This window comes from Oenanthe melanoleuca, chromosome 4A, assembly GCF_029582105.1.
Source record: "Oenanthe melanoleuca isolate GR-GAL-2019-014 chromosome 4A, OMel1.0, whole genome shotgun sequence".
In the NCBI taxonomy this organism is placed as follows: Eukaryota; Metazoa; Chordata; class Aves; order Passeriformes; family Muscicapidae; genus Oenanthe; species Oenanthe melanoleuca.
Genome location: NC_079338.1, coordinates 3,997,095 through 4,016,580, shown reverse-complemented (window position 1 = coordinate 4,016,580; position 19,486 = coordinate 3,997,095). Strand labels below are relative to the sequence as shown.

General features: G+C 59.2%; 4 protein-coding genes across 17 annotated transcripts in view; 3 read left to right on the top strand and 1 right to left on the bottom strand.

Annotated features, from left to right (window-relative positions):
* Positions 1-3,184, top strand: part of NLGN3 (neuroligin 3) — a 38,302-nt gene extending 35,118 nt beyond the window's left edge. For all 3 annotated transcript variants that reach the window (XM_056491684.1, XM_056491683.1, XM_056491682.1), the window contains 2 exons: positions 311-1,100; positions 1,531-3,184. In XM_056491684.1, coding sequence (XP_056347659.1) covers positions 311-1,100; positions 1,531-2,368 — 1,628 coding nt within the window. In that variant the 3' untranslated portion in view covers positions 2,369-3,184. The remainder of the gene's footprint in view (positions 1-310; positions 1,101-1,530) is intronic.
* A 4,016-nt stretch (positions 3,185-7,200) lies between these two features.
* Positions 7,201-10,457, top strand: GJB1 (gap junction protein beta 1). 6 transcript variants are annotated; one of them, XM_056491678.1, is made up of 3 exons: positions 7,231-7,298; positions 8,664-8,779; positions 9,462-10,457. In XM_056491678.1, exon 3 carries the CDS (start codon positions 9,474-9,476, stop codon positions 10,311-10,313), a length of 840 nt encoding a protein of 279 aa, XP_056347653.1. In that variant the 5' UTR covers positions 7,231-7,298; positions 8,664-8,779; positions 9,462-9,473; the 3' UTR covers positions 10,314-10,457. The 6 variants fall into 6 exon arrangements, with proteins under 6 accessions (XP_056347656.1, XP_056347653.1, XP_056347654.1 ...); XM_056491680.1 differs by having other exon boundaries at positions 7,278-7,349; XM_056491677.1 differs by lacking the exon at positions 7,231-7,298 and adding an exon at positions 7,593-7,682.
* Positions 10,458-11,190: 733 nt separating this feature from the next.
* Positions 11,191-12,297, top strand: LOC130253242 (gap junction alpha-3 protein-like). Its single transcript, XM_056491674.1, has one exon. The coding sequence runs from the start codon at positions 11,191-11,193 to the stop codon at positions 12,085-12,087; it is 897 nt and encodes a 298-aa protein (XP_056347649.1). The 3' UTR covers positions 12,088-12,297.
* A 326-nt stretch (positions 12,298-12,623) lies between these two features.
* Positions 12,624-19,486, bottom strand: part of ZMYM3 (zinc finger MYM-type containing 3) — a 32,446-nt gene continuing 25,583 nt past the window's right edge. For all 7 annotated transcript variants that reach the window (XM_056491663.1, XM_056491658.1, XM_056491664.1 and 4 more), the window contains 10 exons: positions 19,043-19,158; positions 18,713-18,887; positions 18,014-18,160; positions 17,150-17,253; positions 16,581-16,749; positions 16,308-16,459; positions 15,747-15,861; positions 14,597-14,851; positions 14,396-14,513; positions 12,624-13,995 (listed from right to left, as the gene is read on the bottom strand). In XM_056491663.1, coding sequence (XP_056347638.1) covers positions 13,797-13,995; positions 14,396-14,513; positions 14,597-14,851; positions 15,747-15,861; positions 16,308-16,459; positions 16,581-16,749; positions 17,150-17,253; positions 18,014-18,160; positions 18,713-18,887; positions 19,043-19,158 — 1,550 coding nt within the window. In that variant the 3' untranslated portion in view covers positions 12,624-13,796. The remainder of the gene's footprint in view (positions 13,996-14,395; positions 14,514-14,596; positions 14,852-15,746; positions 15,862-16,307; positions 16,460-16,580; positions 16,750-17,149; positions 17,254-18,013; positions 18,161-18,712; positions 18,888-19,042; positions 19,159-19,486) is intronic.

Sequence of the window (19,486 nt, the reverse complement as noted above, 5' to 3'; positions counted from 1 at the left end):
GTGGCTGGGGTAGCACGGGCTGCTCAGCAAGGCCAGGCTGTGATGCAACCATGGCCCCTCTTCTCCACACACCAGGACAGAGATTCTGGGTCATCATGCTCAGGGAGCACAGCAGCCCTTGGTTGCTTCCAGGGGCACCCACTTGCATTCCCAGCTGCCATCCTGCCATCCCCAGAGCAGCTCTGAGCTGAGCTGGGTCCTTGCAGGGATACAAGAGCATCAATCCCTTCTGCATGCTGCATCCTGCACTGCAGCACTGGGATGCTGGAACCCTGCTGAGAGCTTCCTCCACTCCTTGTCTGTATTGCAGGTCTCTTCCAGAGAGCCATCATCCAGAGCGGCTCGGCGCTGTCCAGCTGGGCAGTGAACTACCAGCCTGTGAAGTACACCAGCATGCTGGCTGACAAGGTGGGCTGCAACGTGCTGGACACCGTGGACATGGTGGACTGCCTGAGGCAGAAGAGTGCCAAGGAGCTGGTAGAGCAGGACATCCAGCCAGCTCGCTACCATGTGGCCTTTGGGCCAGTCATTGACGGGGATGTGATCCCGGATGACCCAGAGATCCTGATGGAGCAGGGCGAGTTCCTCAACTACGACATCATGCTGGGGGTCAACCAGGGTGAAGGGCTGAAGTTTGTGGAGGGTGTGGTGGACCCTGAGGACGGCGTCTCAGGCAGTGACTTTGACTACTCAGTTTCCAACTTTGTAGACAACCTGTACGGCTACCCTGAGGGCAAGGACACCTTGAGGGAGACCATCAAGTTCATGTACACGGACTGGGCCGACCGGGACAACCCCGAGACACGCCGCAAGACGCTGGTGGCCCTCTTCACTGACCACCAGTGGGTAGAGCCGTCGGTGGTGACAGCTGACCTGCACGCCCGCTACGGCTCCCCCACCTACTTCTATGCCTTCTACCACCACTGCCAGAGCCTGATGAAGCCTGCATGGTCCGATGCAGCCCACGGGGATGAGGTGCCTTATGTGTTTGGGATCCCCATGATTGGCCCCACAGACCTCTTTCCCTGCAACTTCTCCAAGAACGATGTCATGCTCAGCGCTGTGGTGATGACCTACTGGACCAATTTTGCCAAGACAGGGTGAGTGGGGATGGGTGCTGTGCCTTGGGGGTCTGCACTCACTGCAGCTGTGCTCCTTGGGGCTGTGCTGTGGTTGGGGGTGGTTATCATGCCTGGTGTGGGACACTGAGCCCCCTGTGCCCAGAGGTCCCCATGTGCTGCACCTTCACTGGAGCCATGGCATCAACCACAAAGCAAGAAGCTTAGGTCATGGCCAGCCCCTGGGACAGGACCCAGCCAAGCCTGGGGTGGGGAGCCTTGATGGCTCTGGTTATCATGGGTGAGACTTGAACCAGAGTTGGGTGCTGCCCAGTCATTCAAGACCTTTTGCCAGCCCACCCTGTGCCACCACTGGCAAAGGTCCCCTCAGTTTCTGTCTCTGCATCCAGCTCTTCCTCTTTGTTTCTTTGGCTTTTCCCAGTGCTAGTTCTGTTCTGCCTGTGTTTCACAGGGACCCCAACAAGCCTGTTCCCCAGGACACCAAGTTCATCCACACCAAGGCCAACCGGTTTGAGGAGGTGGCCTGGTCCAAGTACAACCCCCGTGACCAGCTGTACCTGCACATCGGGCTGAAGCCACGGGTACGCGACCACTACCGGGCCACAAAGGTGGCTTTCTGGAAGCACCTGGTTCCCCACCTGTACAACCTGCACGATATGTTCCACTACACCTCCACCACCACCAAAGTGCCACCACCCGACACCACGCAGAACTCCCACATCACCCGCCGGCCCAACAGCAAGATCTGGACCACCAAGCGCCCCGCCATCTCGCCCGCCTACAACAGCGAGAACGGGAAGGAGAAGTGGAGCCCAGAGCAAGAGGCGGGCACGCTGCTCGAGAGCCCTCGCGACTACTCCACTGAACTGAGCGTCACCATCGCCGTGGGCGCCTCCCTCCTCTTCCTCAACGTGCTGGCCTTCGCCGCCCTCTACTACCGCAAGGACAAGCGCCGGCAGGACACGCACCGGCAGCCCAGCCCCCAGCGCGGCGCCTCCAATGACATCGCCCACGCGCCTGATGAGGAGATGCCCTCCTTGCAGGTGAGCCAGGGGCACCACGAGTGCGAAGCTGTGCCATCCCACGACACCCTGCGCCTGGCCGCTCTGCCCGACTACACCCTCACCTTGCGCCGCTCTCCGGACGACATCCCGCTTATGACCCCCAACACCATCACCATGATCCCCAACTCGCTGGTGGGGCTGCAGACCCTGCACCCCTACAACACCTTCACCGCCGGTTTCAACAGCACGGGGCTTCCGCACTCACACTCCACCACCAGGGTATAGCCGCCCGCCGCCGGCGCACACGCATGCACGCACGCACACACACGCAGCAGACACTGGCAGAGGGACCGGCGGGGCCCGCGGAGCCCCCGGACGGAGGGGCAGCGCCCACGGACGGTGCAGCTCCCAGCTCAGAGACCTGAGGGGTCCCAGAGCGGCCCCAGCGCTTTCTTTTGTTCCTATCTAACTTTTGAGAAGTGCTTTGACTCTCCTGGCCTCAGGGCCCCGTGGGTTGCCCCGGGACGCCGGTGGGGTGCAGGAGGGACACGGTGTAACCCTGCACAGCCCACCCGTGCAGGTGGGCAGGGACTCCCCACTGTCAATGGCCACGGGGCTCCCAGTGCCATGGCTGTGCCTCCTAGTGGGGCGATCACACCCCCAGTGCTGAGCCCACCAAGCACCCTGGGACTGACAAGGAGCGGGACCAGGCATCCCTCTCGGCCAGTGCCCAGACATCCCCAGGCATCTTGGCAGCCCTGGAAAAGGCTCCTTCACTGTGCTGAGAAGTGGCCCCAGGCCATGGTGCTATAGGCAGAGGGAATGGGCAGGGTCCAGGGACCTGGCCTTGTGCTGGATGCGGGCGCTGGGGCTGGTGCCGGGGCTCAGGGACCCTGGAGTGGGACCCTGGGCCGGACACTCGGCACCTCTGCCCCTCTTTGCGCTGCAGAGAATCTCTTTTGTGTCAGTCATTTCTCTTTGCAGAGACGTTTTTTAAGCAGATCTTTAGTTCTTTACACACTAACGGAGTCGCCGCGTTTTGTCCTTTGTAAAGATTTTAAAACCAAGTGTTCTTGATATAAAATAAAAAGCCAGTTAGAAGCCAGCGTGTGCACACGGTGCCGGCCCCCCATGGCGCCCGCCTGCCGTGGGTGGGCACCAGGCAGGGCAGTGCCTCTTGCACTGTGGGGCTGCGCTCTTTTGTATTTTTTGATATTCTCCCTCCTCTGTCACCCGTGCCCACGTATCTCAGCCAAAAAGCCTATCCAACGGCCTGCCTGCGAGCACCCCCGCCCCGGTCCCTCACTGCCACCACCGGCCAGTGCCACCCACCGCCCCGTGTGGGCATCACCTGCTCCGAGCACTGTCTGTTCACTCCCATGAACCCAGGACAGCCCTTCATGCTCCCCACCCTGCCCTGCTCCCCCAGGAGCATCCCACACCCCTTCACCACTGCCCCAGGGCCATGCTGTGCCCTCCCTGCCCATGTTGTCGCCCAAAAGCAGAGCCAGTGGTTTGCAGCCTTTGGCAGGAGTGGGGTGACAGGAACAGGGTGAGCTACTCACCAACATCCACTCTGCCTCCTAGGTTGCTTCCACTGGGGCCTTTACCCCATCGTGGGGTGACCCCAGCTCTGGCATCTGGGACGTGCAGCTGGAACAGACACCTGGGTAGGGACTCTGGGGGTAATGCAGCCTGTGTGGGGCTGGGAGCACCTGTGCTGGGGCATCTGTTGGGCTGCGGTGGCCACGGAGCCGTATGTGGCCCTAGGCAAGTGGCTTTGGTGTGGTCGGGCATGGAGAAGGAGCTACAGGGCATCCCACGTGGGGTACCCCAATCTCAGCCCCCCAAGGTGAGCACTAGCACCTGGGGCCTGGGGAGGCAGAAGAAAGGGACAGGTCCTTGTGGGGACACCGTATCTTGTCCCTGTGCAAGACGGTCCGGCTGGCAGACGCTGCCCGTGCTGGCGGCCGTGACGCACCCGTGCCGGCTGGCCCTGCTGCCCGGGGCCAGCACATCGATGGCCCTGCTGGCCCTACTGCCCGGGGCCAGTGCAACAACGGCCCTGCTGGCCCTACTGCCTGGGGCCAGCACATCGATGGCCCTGCACCCTGCCCCAGCCCCCACCCCGCGCAGGGCTGAGGGTGAGGATGCTCGTTGGAGAATGTATTTATACCCTGTCACCCGCGCAGAGTAACAAATTCCAAATAAAACAGAAGTGATATTTTTAATAGCGGTGTGTCTCGCCTCTTCTTGGAGCATGCAGGGCTGGGTGGGGTGCCCTGTGCTGGTCCTCATGTCCCTGGCACCCACCCCACAGAGGCAGCAGGAGCACCCTGGAACCATCCCACCGTGTCAGAGTGCTGGACCCCCAGTGCAGCAAGCTGGCACCATACCATCCAGGACTGCCAACACCAAGTGCCACAGTGAGGGGGTGTCCCCACATCCCCCCAGCCCTGCTGCCCCCAGCACTGGGACCCCATGTGGGAATGCATCTGTCCCACAGTCCCCTCCCTCCAAACTTCTTCGAACCCCTTCCCCAGCCTTTCCCAGCTGAGCTCCCCTCCCCCTACTTGCCAAACAGAAAAGCTGCTGGTTTCATTTCTTTTTAATGTAATTTCAACTGGAGTTGCCATGGAAACCAGGAACGGAGTGGGGGGGCTGAATTGCCTCCAGGCAGCGTGCAAACACTGGAGCCAGGGCCGAGGCCCCGAGCCAGGGGAGCTGGGGCAGGCAGGGGCACAGGCTGTGCAGGAAGCTGAGTGTGGGGCTCTGCTCTTCTCCCCCGGGGGACCTTTATAGCTCCAGTGCCATGGGCACATGTCACCCTGTTCAGCACCGTGCTCCAGACCCTGGGCTGGACCCCCCTCTAAAAGCCCTGGTGCTGCCCATTGTGGGATCCCACAGGGTGCCAAGTGCCCTCTCAAAGGGGTGATCCCTTTCTGCCCCAGATTAGGGGTTTGCCCTGCCCTTCTGTCCCCTCTCCTCATCCTTGCACAGCCCCAGCTGCATGCTGCCACATGGGCCAGCGTGGCCAACCCAGCTAGGACCCCAAGGCAAGCTGGTGACAGATAACCACTGCTATTATGCTACTGCCTTTGCAAAGGCTGCCATCTGTCCAGGGTGTCCTTGACCATCAACAGCTTTTCTTTGGAGACATGGCAAAGCTCAAGGGACACTGTATCCCAGAGGGTATGAACAGTTAACATCTGTGTGACAGTTAACTGTGGGACATCCTCTGCTTCAGGGGACATGTTTAGGGCTGTTGGCAAGGAGAACCATAAGGGAACTCAACTAAAAAGGTGTCCCTGGCATGGGAGGCACTGAGTGACCTGTGGCTGGCGGCCTCTGGCTGCTCGAGGATACACAGCCAGCAAGAGGGGAGGGATGCTGCTCTTCACAGAAGTATCGCTGGGATAGTGCCGTGGCCTTGCTACCCACACCTCTGATGCACGCAGGACACAGGAGAGCAGACTCACAGGCTGGCAGGCAGGACAAGCTGTTAAGCCTTACGCTACAACCCCCTCTGGCCTGTGCTGCAGCAACACAAAGGATTTCTGTGCTCACCCACTGCCAGTGACCTTCCTGGCAGTTGACTCAGAGCAGAGGGTTTCGTCTCTCTGAGAACAGCAGCCCGGATCCAGGGATGCCTGTGCTGCTGCCAGTCCGAGCCTGGAAGCCCAGCAGCCCCTGCACTGCAGTGGCCATCCAGTGACGAGGTTGAGCCATTCACAGGGGAGCAGAATGGCCTGGGAAAGGGGACTCTAGAAGCTTCCTCCGCAGTCCTCCTGACAGTGGAGATGTTTGAGTGATGGTTCAAACTTGATTTCATCCATCGTACACAGGCTGCAACTTCTCTGACCCTAGCCGGGTGCCAGCAACTGCGTCACCCCAGTCCCACCATCCGCACGCTGGCTCAGTCCTGCCCATCCCATCAGCTTGTCTGCGTTAGGCGTGCCCACGCCTTTGACCTCTTCGCTGCTACTTCAGACATCAATTAACTCAACAATTAGCGTCATTAACAAAGAGCCCGCTACTGGCCCACGTGGTGGCGGGCGGGGCAGTTTCTGAGCACTGGAGGCAGCGGCTCTTTGGTCCAGCCCGTCCTTCACCGATGGCTTTTGCAGTTTAACCTATTGCCAACAGGCGAGGGGCAGCCCGCGCTCCGGCCACCCCCGGGGCCTCTGCTCCTCCCAGCCACCTCCCTGCCAGGACAGCGGGCGGGCACCGTGCTGGGTAGCAACGCCCCGGCTTCCTCCTCCTCTTTCCTGTTGTTTTTTTTTATCCATTTTTGCCGTATTTCAGGTTATTCCCACGCCGAGCCCCGCCGGGCGCTGCCGCGGGCAGGTGCGGCCCGGCCCGGCCCCGCAGCGCCACCTGGTGCCACGGATGGCGACCACCCTCCCCCAACCCGGCCCGAGCCCCTGGCGACCCTCACCTGGCTCCCAGCGCTCCCCAGTCACCCCTATCCTGACTCCCAGTAATCTCCAGTGACCTCCAGCCTGGCTCCCAGTAACCCCCAGTGACCGCCCGCCTGGCTCCCAGCGCCCTCCAGTAAGAGGCTCCCAGGGACCCCTCTCCCCGCGCCAACCTCCCATTGTGCTTCGTCCCACTTAGCTCAGCCCAGCCCAGTCTGCCCTCCTCTTGATCCCCCCAGCCTCATCCCGCCAGCCTGGCCGCACTAGCCCCTGGCCCATAGTAGCCCCCAGGATGCCCTCCGCTAACCACCAGAACCCGCCCGGGGGAAGGGACCTGGGCGGTGCCGCCGCTCCCGCTCCTCGCCGAGCGCTGCTGACTCAGGTGGCGGTGGCTTATCTCACAGACCGAGATTATGGCCCCGATGGCCCCAACCCGCCCTGCGCCACCGGCCACCGCCGGTATCTCACTGCCCACCGCCCCCGTCCCGCTGCGGGGGCATCCCTAGCGACCCCCAGTCGCTCCCCAGTGCTACCCTGCCGTCCCCATGCGGGAGACTCCGGCACCACTGGGTGCCCACCTCATCGCTCGGGCTCCCGCATCCCGGCCCAGGGGCCCAGGATGAGCGGCAGGGTCGCCATGTCCCACACGGGGTGCTGGGCGGCGGGACCTTGAAGCGGGCCAGCCGAGTTAATCGTTGACAGGCTGTTTGCCTTGTCCCGGCTGCACTTTTACACATTAAATCTGGAAGCTGGTGGCTCCCCAGGGACCAGCCGGCAGCCTGCAGCAGCAGATCAAGGTGCCCAGGAGCTGGGGTCATCCTGCGGGTGGAGAGCAGGGCTCCACCACGGTGCATGTGCCTGGCTTGCAAGGAATGCGGCGGGGAGGATGCTCACAGCAGGGGAGTGGGGCCAAGGGGACCAGAAATCTCCCCGGGCCCTTCCTGAGGGGCTGGCCCTGCCCTGGTGCTGCAGTGGCCCCGGGGGATGCTCAGCCGGGGGGTGAATGCCAGTGGGTGGGAGCCAGGCTGGACACACCTGCGGTGTTTACTTGGCGAGCCGTGTAAGGAGCGAGGCTTTGGGAGGGGGCGGGGGACGTGCCGCAGGGCAGTATAAAGTCCGGGGTGTTGCGTCGGAGGCTGTCTGCTGCAATCCCAAAGAGCACTGATTGTCCTGGTGTTGAGGTGAGAGCCTGGGGGGCGCAGCACCCTTACGGGGGTGGCCGCATGTCCCCCAGCCGGGGAGCACCAGGGGGGCCGGAGTGGGGCCACAGCAGCGCTCTGGGCCTGGGGGAGGAGAGGCGGCAGTGCTGCCCTCATGGTGGGAATGGGGGCAGAGGTGGCGGCCTCACAGTTTTGCTGGACGGTTTTTGGCCTCCGGGTGCTCGCACCTTGGGCTAAGGAGAGGAGGTGGCAATTGGGGTGGCATTAATTGCCCAGCCAACCTACAGGCACCCAGCTGGTAGGGTTTAGTGGATATGCTGCTCCCCACCTGAGGCCGGGGACAAATCCCAAGGCACATGGCGCCATCCCTAGAGGGATGGGGCACAATGTGACGGTGTGGCTAGGACACCAGCCCTGAGGGGCGCGGGGCTGTGCGAGCACAGGGATTGTTGTCCCACCAGCGTGTCCGAGCAGTAGGGCAGCGACAGTGAGTCCTTCTCGGGGAGGAGCTGTGCCCCAGTGCACACCAGCGTCACTGCTCCGGACTTTCTCCCGTGTCTCCAACGCCACACGCGGGGCAGCTCCGATGCCCTCACAGATGTTGCTCTGCTGGCACCAGAGCCTTGAGGAGATGGCAGGACTCACAGCAGCGGTACCCAGCGGCCCCACCGAGTGCTCAGTGCCCTGCTCCTGTGCCGTCCGTGCGGGCTGGGCTCGGCTCCCTGGGGAAAGAGCTCCAGACACGGCGGGCGGCCTGTCGGGCGCAGCGCTGCGCGCCGCGGGCCCGGCGGGTGCGGGGCTGTGGCCGTGGTCGTGCGGGGCGTGGTGCGGAGGGGGGGTGGGTGCAGGGCCGAGCAGCGGGAATGCAGCACACAGGCACTTTGTTTGGCCAGGGTGGGCGGAAGTCAGGGCGTTAGATCTGAATGCTAAAGTGTGTTGTTCATGGACCGATAAAGGCCCCATTGTATGTAAATAGTTTATAAAGCAGCATATGACTTCCAGTGCAGGGCAGTGGCAGAGAGAGACGAGGGCAGGCGGAGCAGAGCTCTCCTGCGGGAGGCATGAGACCTTAGAGGGGCCACTGGGGGCAGCTTGCGAGGACCCTTCCTCACTGGCAGGTACGCGTCCCCAGGCTCCTCCGCACTGGGGGGTGGCTGGTCCCGGCCCCCCAGACTCACGCAGGGGTGGGAAGCGGCTCCCGGGGCTGTGCAGTGTCGGTGGGTGCCTCTGGTGGGGCAGGGGTCTGTGCTGGGGGGTGGGCTCGCCCTGTATTCCCTGGACGAGGATGGCTCCAGGACGGTGGCAGTGCAGGACTGCACGGGGGGGAGCCCCCGCAGGTCAGGGCTCCCTGGCCCTGCTCCTGCAGAAAACGGGAGGACAAAGGGAGGCATGGGTGCAGTGGAGCTCATGAAGCTCCTTGGGACTGTTCCTAGCCAAAGAGCTGAGCAGTGGGTACTGGGGGTCTCTGCGGAGCTGTGGAAGCTTCACCCCCATTCTCTGTGGCAGCTGTAGGATCCCTGTGCCAGTGTGGGGTGGCAGGACTGGAGCATCTGGCACTGCTGGGGCAGCTAGTCTCCTGCCTGCTCTGGCCAAAATGCTGCCTTGAGCCGTGTCAGGAGCAGGAGCCATGCTGCCAACCTCCTGTCTGTCAGTCCTCCTGTCCACCCAAGCAGCCAGGGCTGCCACTCAATTGCTCCCAGGTCTCTTCTGGGGCTGCTGCCACTGGAGCCAGGACCTGCTGGCTCTCAGCCAGGGGCCCTTCTTGCTCCTAACACCATCTCTCACCGCTCTCTCCTGCAGACGTGAGAAACGATGAATTGGGCCGGCCTGTACACGGTGCTGAGCGGGGTGAACCGCCACTCCACTGCCATCGGGCGCATCTGGCTCTCCGTCATCTTCATCTTCCGGATCATGGTGTTGGTGGTGGCAGCCGAGAGCGTCTGGGGGGACGAGAAATCTGCCTTCACCTGCAACACCCAGCAGCCTGGCTGCAACAGCGTCTGCTATGACCACTTCTTCCCCATCTCCCACATCCGTCTGTGGGCCCTGCAGCTCATCCTCGTCACCACACCAGCCCTTCTCGTGGCCATGCACGTGGCTTACCAGCAGCACCAGGAGAAGAAGCTGCTGGTGCTGACAGGGCACGGTGATGCCAAGCACATGGAAGAAGTCAAGAAGCACAAGATGCGCATAGCGGGGTCGCTGTGGTGGACATATGTCTGCAGCGTGGTCTTCAGGCTGCTCTTCGAGGCTGTGTTCATGTACATCTTCTACCTGCTTTACCCAGGCTACCAGATGATGCGGCTGGTCAAGTGTGAGGCTTACCCCTGCCCCAACACTGTCGACTGCTTCATCTCCCGGCCCACCGAGAAGACCATCTTCACTGTCTTCATGCTGGTCACCTCCAGTGTCTGCATCATCCTCAACATGGCAGAGCTGGTCTACCTGGTGGTGCGGGCCTGTGCCCGCCGAGGCCAGCACCACTCCAACCCCTCGTCGGGGAAGGGCTCCTTCTATGGGCACAAGCATTCCTCTGAGTACAAGCAGAACGAGATCAACCAGCTGCTGACAGAGCAGGACGGTTCTCTCAAGGACATGCTGCGCCGCAACTCTGGGCTGCAGGAGAAGGGTGACCGCTGCTCTGCCTGCTAGGGCAACTGCTGCAGGGGCTCCAGCCCCACAGTTGTCCCGTGGCCATGTTACTGTCCCTGTCCCAAGGGTGGCATCCCTCAGGTGCGAGTCTGGCTTTCCTTGATGGCCAGGAGGGCATCATGGGCCATTAAATCTCCATTCTCAGGTGCTGCCTCCCTCCTTTCTCCTCTGGCTGGGATATGCCGGGAGCTGGGGTGCCAGTGTGGGGTGTCCATCCCTGGCCCCCCACGAGGGGCTGTGGGGGCTGCAGTGCCAGGGCTGAGTCTGTGTTGCCCTGGCAGCCTGCAGCGACCAGTGACCCCTGGGTGGCATTGATCAGTGTCCAAGGGCTTGCACTCACCCAGCACCAGCCCCTGCAGCCCCGAATATAATTAGAAAAAGTTTTCCCAGTGGCTGTTTCATGTGCCAGTCACAATGAAAACCAATGGGGCACGCAGCTGCCTCATGCCCCAATAACCCCACGCCCTCTGTTGGGTGACTGGACAGACGGAGCAGCAGACCTGTCCGCACCCCACGGAGGAGCTGGGGACCAGCTGGGAAGGGGCCTTGCAGCATCCCCCGTCACCCCACTGAGGAGCAGACAGCGTGGGAGCCCTGGGCTCTGCCCCACACACTGTATACGGTGAGAGGTCCCCATGCCGGATTGCCACCGCGGTTGTTCCCTGTGCTGCTCCCAGCTCTGCTGGAGGCCTTTGCTCCCCCTGCCCTCCTTGTGACAGGTTAGGGGGTCCCCTAGGATGCAGGATGGGGACATTCCAGGGACAGCCTTGGGTCGGGTCTGTGACTGCTTGACCGGGAAGCGGGGTGGCATTTTGGCAAGTTGTGGGGTGGCTGTATCTGGAGGGTGGCTGTCTTGCAGAGCACCACAGCACGTGCCATGGGGGACTGGAGCCTGCTGGGCCGGCTGCTGGAGAATGCCCAGGAGCACTCCACAGTGGTGGGGAAGGTCTGGCTCACCGTCCTCTTCGTCTTCCGCATCCTGGTGCTGGGGGCAGCCGCGGAGCGGGTCTGGGGCGATGAGCTGTCTGGCTTCTCCTGTGACACGCAGCAGCCCGGCTGCCAAAATGCCTGCTATGACAGCACCTTCCCCATCTCCCACCTCCGCTTCTGGGTCCTGCAGATCATCTTTGTCTCCACCCCCAGCCTTGTGTATTTGGGCCACATCCTGCACCTGGTGCATTTGGATGAGAAGGCACAGCAGCAAGCAGCAGCACGGGCTGGCAGCGGGGCCAGGCGGCAGCGCCCCAGGCAGCCCCAGCTCCCTGCAGGGAACACAAGGGCTCGGGTGTGCATGCGGGGGGCCATCCTGAGGACATACATCTGCAACATCGTCTTCAAGGCTCTCCTGGAAGTGGGCTTCATTGTGGGCCAGTACGCCTTGTATGGGTTCCAGCTGAAGCCCCTCTACACCTGCAGCCGCTGGCCCTGCCCCAACACCGTCAACTGCTACATCTCCCGGCCCACTGAGAAGACCATCTTCATCCTCTTCATGCTGGGGGTGGCCTGTGTGTCCCTGCTGCTCAACCTGGTGGAGATCTACCACCTGGGTCTCACCAAGTGCCGTCGGGGGCCAGGCTCCAAGTCCCGTATCCTAACCACTCCTGGTGGGCCTGCTGGGCCTGGCAGCACCTATGTCACTCTGCCCAGGGGTGGCAGCCCCCTGGCTGGTGGCAGAGTCCCCCATGGCCTGGCACCACTGAAGAAGGCAGGTGCATGGCTAGGGGTGGCTGCTGGGTCCCATAGGGACATGCGAACAGCAGACCTGGCAGTGTAAATGTGCCCTGCTGGGATGGTCAGGGATGGGCAATGCATAGGTGGTTGTGTCTTCAGTTTGTGCCAGGCCCAAGGCATGGAGCTCACAGCCAGCATGAGAGCTGGGAAGAGCCCTGGGGACACTGCTCAGCTGCTCCTGGCACTCCTGGGAGCAGCAGGGCTGAGAGTAGACCTTGGAAGGGGGAGAAAATAAAACACTTACTGCGCCTCACTTGACTCCTGCTCTGTCACAGGCACTGTGGCATTGCTCTCCAACTGCTCCATCCTATGGACATCCTGCATGGCCAGGGCAAGGCCACTGCTGGGTTGGGTGGGGCTGCAGGGCAGGGACAGGCAGGGCATGCCATGCTGGCACCAGTGGCACTGGGACAGGGCCATCACCACTTGCCAGAGCTGGCAGGACAGCAGGGCCCAGGCAAGGTAGGAAGTGCAGGGAGCACAGGCTGGGATGGACAGCAGCAAGGTGCACAGCAGCACAGGGACACTGGTCCTGTTCTCCTACAGTACTCATCCTGCCCAGGGTGAAAAACCAGGGGCTGCCAAAGTTTTCCACATCTTTATTTGAAATGAATGGTTTCCAGAGACACAGGGTTAGTCCTACTGCCCTGGCATCACTACAACAAGACTAGTGAGCGGCTCACTCTCCACATGGACACAGAACAGATGGCCCCAGGCCAGGGCCCAGAACAATATATACAGGCTCAACAGGAGACCCATGTACAGCTCAAGAAAACCAACCAGAACACGAGAAGGGGCAGGAGGCAGCATGGAGTGGCACAGCTGGAGCCAGACTTGCCCTGGGCAGGGCGCTGGCAGCCTGTGGCTGTGGGAGGGAGGGGGAGGCCAGGCAGGGCTCCCTGCTTCTGCCAGCAAATACCTGGGACCCTGGCTGGACCAGAGCCACTGATGGCATCTTGCACAGGGGAGGATCCTTACACCACACCACAACAAGGAATGGGGGAGAGAGGGGCAGCACTAGCATAGGCCCATCCCCATCAGTTTTCAGTAGACTCAGAAAACATTGACCAAAGAGAGGGAGGCATCCTGGCTGCACACAAGGGAGGTGTTCCTGTGGCAAGGCCAGATCTGCCCACAAATTACAGCGCGAGCTCCATCCACTCCCTGCAACCAACCCCAATCTCTCCCAGCCCAAGACAAAAGTTCTCCCCCTGACCCAACAGCTCTCAGGTTACCTGGGGCCTATGCCCACTGGCTTGAAAACACAATCCTGCCCCAGCAGCAGAGCTACTGTTCCTGCCTTTATAACTCCAACCATCTGAGGGAATGCTAAAGGAAGAGGGAAGTAAAAGCTTTGGGGGCCACTGGTCCAATGGTGCACTGCGTCTTGTGCAATTCCTGCCCTGGGCACAGGGACAGAAGGGTAGCAGCAGGGCTGAGGGTAGGGGAGGGACAGGGCTGGGCAAGGGGAGGTGCCCCAGGGACTCTGCCACTCCTGTGCAATGGGAACGGGCTCTGGGGAAGATGGCTCACCCAGCAGCCAAAACTGGAGACAGAGCTGAGTGTGGGGGCCACGTATGTAGGGGATGCCTGTAACGAGCAGGATGGGAAGTCCAAGTCTGGTAATGATGCAGGGAGAGCACTGCTGCAGCACCATCCCTTCCTATGCTGCATGGCCCCTGCCCTGCAATGGGAAGCAGCATGATGAGGTGTCCAGGGCTGGAGTGCAGCCAGTCCAGCAGCACCTTGCCGTTAGTCCATGTCATCCTCCAGGCTGCTGAGCCGACTGTGCTCCTCGTAGATCTCCCTGACGGCCAGGATGCGGTTCAGCATGCTCTCCAGCATGCTGCGGTCCATGGGGATCACCGAGTACCACAGCGGGGACTCGGCGATGCACGAGCGCTCGGGCTGCAGGTAGAACACATCGCTGCGGTTCCGCAGGCTCTCAGGGCTGTGGAGAGAGAGGAGGGTGAGACCTGGGACATCAGCTGCAGGGGCTCAGACAGCCTAGCCTGATGATGTGTTTAGCAAGGGGCATTCACAGCGCATCACGGCCTCTCAGCAATCAGTAGGATACGGACACAAACTCAGCCTACGGCTCCTTGTTCAAGGCCAAAACCCCTAACTACCCAAGCACTGGACTCCTACTGCACATTCCTACCATGCTGGAGAAGGGCAAGAAGTGGAAGAGGTCAGAGAGAATCATTCTCTCAAACTTGGTTTAGTCAAGCAGCACAGAGCCTGGGCAAGACTGCATGCTCATGTACAAATGTCTGGAGAGCAGCGGTCTCCATCAAAACTAAAAAGTTGCCCCAAAATGGCACATGCCTCTTCTCCAGAGAAAACCTCACCATTTGGAGAGATAAAACTCATAAAACTTGACTGGGCATCGGAGGGGATTCATCCTGTTCTCCCGCTGCTCCAGCACCGGTACCTCCTCCTCACGCTTTCGTTTTCCAGAGCCGCTATCTGCGGAGAGGGAGAGAGCTGGATCATGGCTGGATCCTGATGGGGGATGCAGGGGAGGAACAGAGATGTTCCCCCAGACCCACCTCGGCTTTTCTTCTGCTTGGCAGGAGCGTAGTAGCGGATGCTGACCACCTTTGTCATGCCACGGGCTGTGGTGCACTTGCGGGACTGGCGCACCACGTTGGTGAAGGAGAGCTGCATGTGCTCCTCCGCTGTCTGCAGCCCAAAGAACTTAGTGTTGAAGAACATGAGGGTGTTGAGAAGCACAAAGGGTGAGTAAACACCCAGCTGTTTGCACTCCCAGAGATGCTCCTCCTCGACACGGGAGAAAACTGTGTCTGCAATACAGAGAGGGAGAAGCAGGTCACATCAGCAGTGGCTTTGTGACAATCCTTCACCCTACCCAGGAAAGCTCACTGCAAAAGACTGATGCTTCACAGCATCTCTTTTTTTCACAAGGTTATTTCTCCAGAGCCATCAGCAGAGCTAGAGCTCTGCCCATCCATAAGCCTCCCCAGATCACAGCCAAACCACAGGTGAGAACTCAAATCAATCCTAACTGCTCATCACTACAGATGGCCAAAAAGCAAACTCCAGGTCAGTGATCCACCACATTCAGTGAGAGATTAAGGAAAAGCAGCAGGCAGGAGAGATCTGGCCAGCTCCTGCATAGATACACAGGTCTGGAATCAAATGGCTCTGCCTGGGATAGTCAATCTGCAGAGATGAGGCAGGATCTATGAACTAACTACTGACAAGACAGCAGGGAAGGCAGCCCAGATCACAGCATCATGAAAAGCCTCTGCAGAGCTCTAGGTTAGTCCATTCACAAGGCAGCAGCACAGCAACCTTGGCCAAGGCCTAGCACCGTATGCAGGTCTTATCCATGTGCTGGGAACACAAACATATGCACCAGTGTGCCTCCTGGCTTGGCATCCTCCTTGCCAAAGGGAGGAGACATCACTGTGAAGTGTTGTAGATTCCAACTGTCCCAGGATACGAAGCACATGCACTCTGCTCCCAGCTACCCTGACTGTGGACAAGAGAAGCTACTGAAGTGTAAATTGCACTGGCTCTGCAGTTGTTTTGGGTCAGTATGACCTCAACACACAGCAGGGCTGTGCTGCCTATGCCAAGGCTGAAGCTGGGGAAGCATAATCAGGCCAGAGGATCCAAAGCTACAAGCACAAACTGGATACATGTAGGGACTGAAGGTACTCTGAAGACACGTACTATTTGGTAAGATTGTGGGTTGCCAGCCGCTCAGGGACTTGTTCAGCTCCTGCACGAAGGTCAGGTAGTAAAGGTCTGTAAATATATTCACCATACGATTGTTCTCGAGCAGGTACTAGAAAGGACAGAACACACAGTCAAAAGAAACACAGCAGCACCTGAAATGCAGATCCTCCCCAGAGCCCAGGGCACACATGCAGAGCACCCCTTCTTGCAGCACCAGAGCTGCTGGGCAGACACTTCTGAGAGCTGCAAGGAAACCCCTGGGGCATGACAAAGCAGACTTGGTGCTAAAGAAAGGCCTGAGTTTGGGGAGATCCCCCAGCCCTCCTCAGAGATGAGCAAGAAGGGTGCAAAGCTGGGGAACAGTTGCCACCCTACCCTCTGAGCTTGGGAACAAAGACCAAACCACGTGGGATGCTGTCCTGGGATGAGGCACTAAAGGAGAGTCCAGACAGCCTCTCTGCACAGAAGGCAGAATGAAGGATATGAACTCCCCTCACCAGATCTGACCCCCAAGTCTGGCTGTAGAAGACCTGAGGGCAGCAAGACCTCCCTCACCTGCTGGATGCCAAGGCAGAGGTAATAGATGCTGTCTGGTTCATAGCGCTCCCCATTGGGCCGGGTTATCTCCTTAACAAACTGGGCCAGGCCATAGTTGAGCTCAGCTGCTGAGCAGGCTAAGATGTCTTCCTTGATCCTCATGGGCTTGGCTGCAGAGACAAGCACAGCAGCCTCAGACAACAGTCTACAAGGTCAGGAACACCTCAACACCCCAAGGTCCACCTTCTGGGCGGTTTCTGCCACTCCAGTGCATCCAGACAAGGCACTTACGGCCAAAGCGCAGCTCCTCTCCCTTGCTGCTTTCTCCCCCTGCATACTTGGCTTGTACCCAGGACTTCCAGGCATTCACACCGTACGAGTAGTTGAGCACTGTACAGCTGGGCTGGCTGCTCATCGAGTCCCGGGAACAGCTTTCAGAGAGCACCAGGCGCTTCTGCCCCTGCAGAGAGGTGTTCTGTGAGACTGGGCACCTACCTGGACAGGTGCAGGAGTCCTGTCCACCCCTCACACCTGCTAACTGTCAGCTCCCTACAGTATGCCATAGCAGCAGGCACCATTCTGCTGGCAGCCAAGCCAACAAAGCTCATTAGTTACGAGGGTCACAAATGAGAAAGAGACCAGCTGTCCCATGACTTGTAGCATTCAAAGCTCCTCCAAAGTGACAAGCAAGTATTTTCATTCAAGGAGTGGCCCGAAGGCCAACTGTGCCCTGAAGGGAGAGGGCACAACCTTCCCAGCACACCAAAGACTCTGGCACACTTCATCTCGTACATCCCAGGTGGCAGCTCCCACGCCAAACCTGAAGGGCTTTAAGCAGGCAGAGCCCACAGAGAACTCACCTTCCGGACAGCTCGAGGCAGATCTTGCTCTGTGGACACATCATCTGGTCCCACTAGCCCACAGTCAAAGAGGAAATCCACACTGGGGTTGATGTCTAGAGGGTCTGAAAGGAAACACAGAAAGAAGGGCTCAGCTGAGACTTCTCATCCTGCCCCCTAGGCTGGCCTGATTTTTACAGCAAAATGAAGAGGGAACTTTTCACTTCCTCTACCACTGCCTGGCACAAACTTTTAGCCACAGCCCAACAAAGGAAATATGGCTCTGGCACACAATGCTAAAACTTCTCAGAATAACCAGAACCCCACACTTTCCTCTCTGACAATTTTTTGTTTGTTTATTTTTTAAACCTGAGGAATGAGGAACATTCCTCAGTCCCTGGTGCCAGGCCAGTACAGCCTTGGACAGCCTGGCACAGGCACCTCAATTCTGTTGTTTGCTGCTAGCATCCTGCCTCAGCATTGCTGTGCTCCTGCAAGTCCCTGTGTCTTCTTCCACCTTCTGTTAACAGACACTCAGCAATTCTGCCATTTCTCAGGATGCCATGCCTTGTCCAGGTTTCTCATCTTGCTGGATCCTCTGGAATCACCATTCACAAACACACCAGTGCTGCTGCCCTGCTCTATGTTGTTAAGATCAGCTTTTCACATCCCCTTCTCAAGGTCTTATGTTCACAACAGGAAAGTTTAGTCTGGACAAACACACACTCCTTCAGAAGTGGAGGTCTCCCCACCCCTGCTGCAAGCAGTCCCTGCAGGGCTCTCACACCAGGTTAGTCAGAGGGCATGAGGAGGTTAAGTGCACACAGCTGAGGGCAGTGGGAGGACCCTCAGCAGCCCTGCACCGCTGTGTCACCCAGCTCTTACTCTTAGGGAAGTCAGCCTCCAGGTCCTGGCCGGGTTCATCGAGGACATTTGCCATCTTGACAGCCATAGCCAACACATCGTCCCGTGCTGGTCCAAACAGATCACAGTCCTCCAGGAGACCCTCTGCACTCTGGTTACTCACCAGGTCTGAAATGGGAAAGTTCATCATAAACCAAACTTTCTTGAAAGTCTTTTGTCTATTTTCCCTGTGATAGCTAGAAAAATGAAGTCAGGGTCCCTGTACTCAGAGCAGCCCCACAACATCTGAGCTTTCCAGCTTTCCTTGGACAGCAAGACATTGGAAGGTTGTTGTCTCCCCAGCCACAACCCCCATCACTGCAATTAGTAGGAATGCAGCCCCCAAGTGAAAAAACCTGCAAGACCAGGGCTGCATGAAGCTACCTTTTGTATCATGGAGGATGCTTCAGGGACGAATCTGAACAGCCACCCGAATAAACTAAGAGCTGCACATGTGCCACATGACTGGCACCCCCAAAAGGGAGAGTAGCAGACACTGCTCCCTGCTGCAGCCCTTCCCTTCTGGTACCTCCTCAGCAGAAGCTGAGGACTTACTTTTCCCTGCTTCCTTTCCAAAGGTTTTGGGAGAGCCACAATCCTGGCAGGTGTTTTAGCTCCAAGAGCTGGCAAACTGCCCTTGATCCCAGCTGTTGGACCAGACCAAGACATGGCAGAACCTACCACACAGGTCTGAGGAGGCTTTGTCCAGTTCCTCAGCCTCTGCAATCATCTCAGCCATGGCCAGGATGTCAGCCTCTAGGGGATTGGAAGGGATCTTCACTTTTAGTTCCTCAATGGTCTCCACAATCTTCTCTGTGCTCTCCAGTGTGGTGGGCAAGAACATTGGCACAGGCACCTGTGGACAGCAGCACACCAGGCAGAAAACTGACATTCAGTAGACTGACATAAAAGCAGAGGCAGGAGAAGAGCATGAACGGAGAAGCAGGGAGACTTCAGCAAGGCAGGATCACAACAGCAGGGGAACACAAGCAGGTGAAGCGTGTTACTTACTGGGACAGGCATGGAGAAAGGCACAGGTACTTTCTGGCAGTACATATGCATAGGCACAGGCACGAAGATCGGGACAGGGATTGGCAACACAACCAGCTGGGGCTTCCAGTCAGCCTCTGACAAGAGCAAAAATACATCAGTGACCTTAATCCCACAAGTTCGTCCACCCAGTTCTGCTGCATGCTGCCATGCCCCCAGCCATCCAGCACCACAGCCCTTCCAGCCACCAGCTTCTAGTACTCAGGGGCAGAGCTGGAATAGCAGCAAGTCAAGGCCAGAAACAAGAGAGGCTTGTCTTAGCCAGAAGTACAAATCCTGCTCTTACACACCCCTGCTAAGAAATCTAGTTGCCTTGCATATGCTGCAGACCATACACACACCCAACAGGGACTAGAGTGGAACCTATTTAGCAGACAGCCCTCAGACAAGCTAATGATCTCCAGA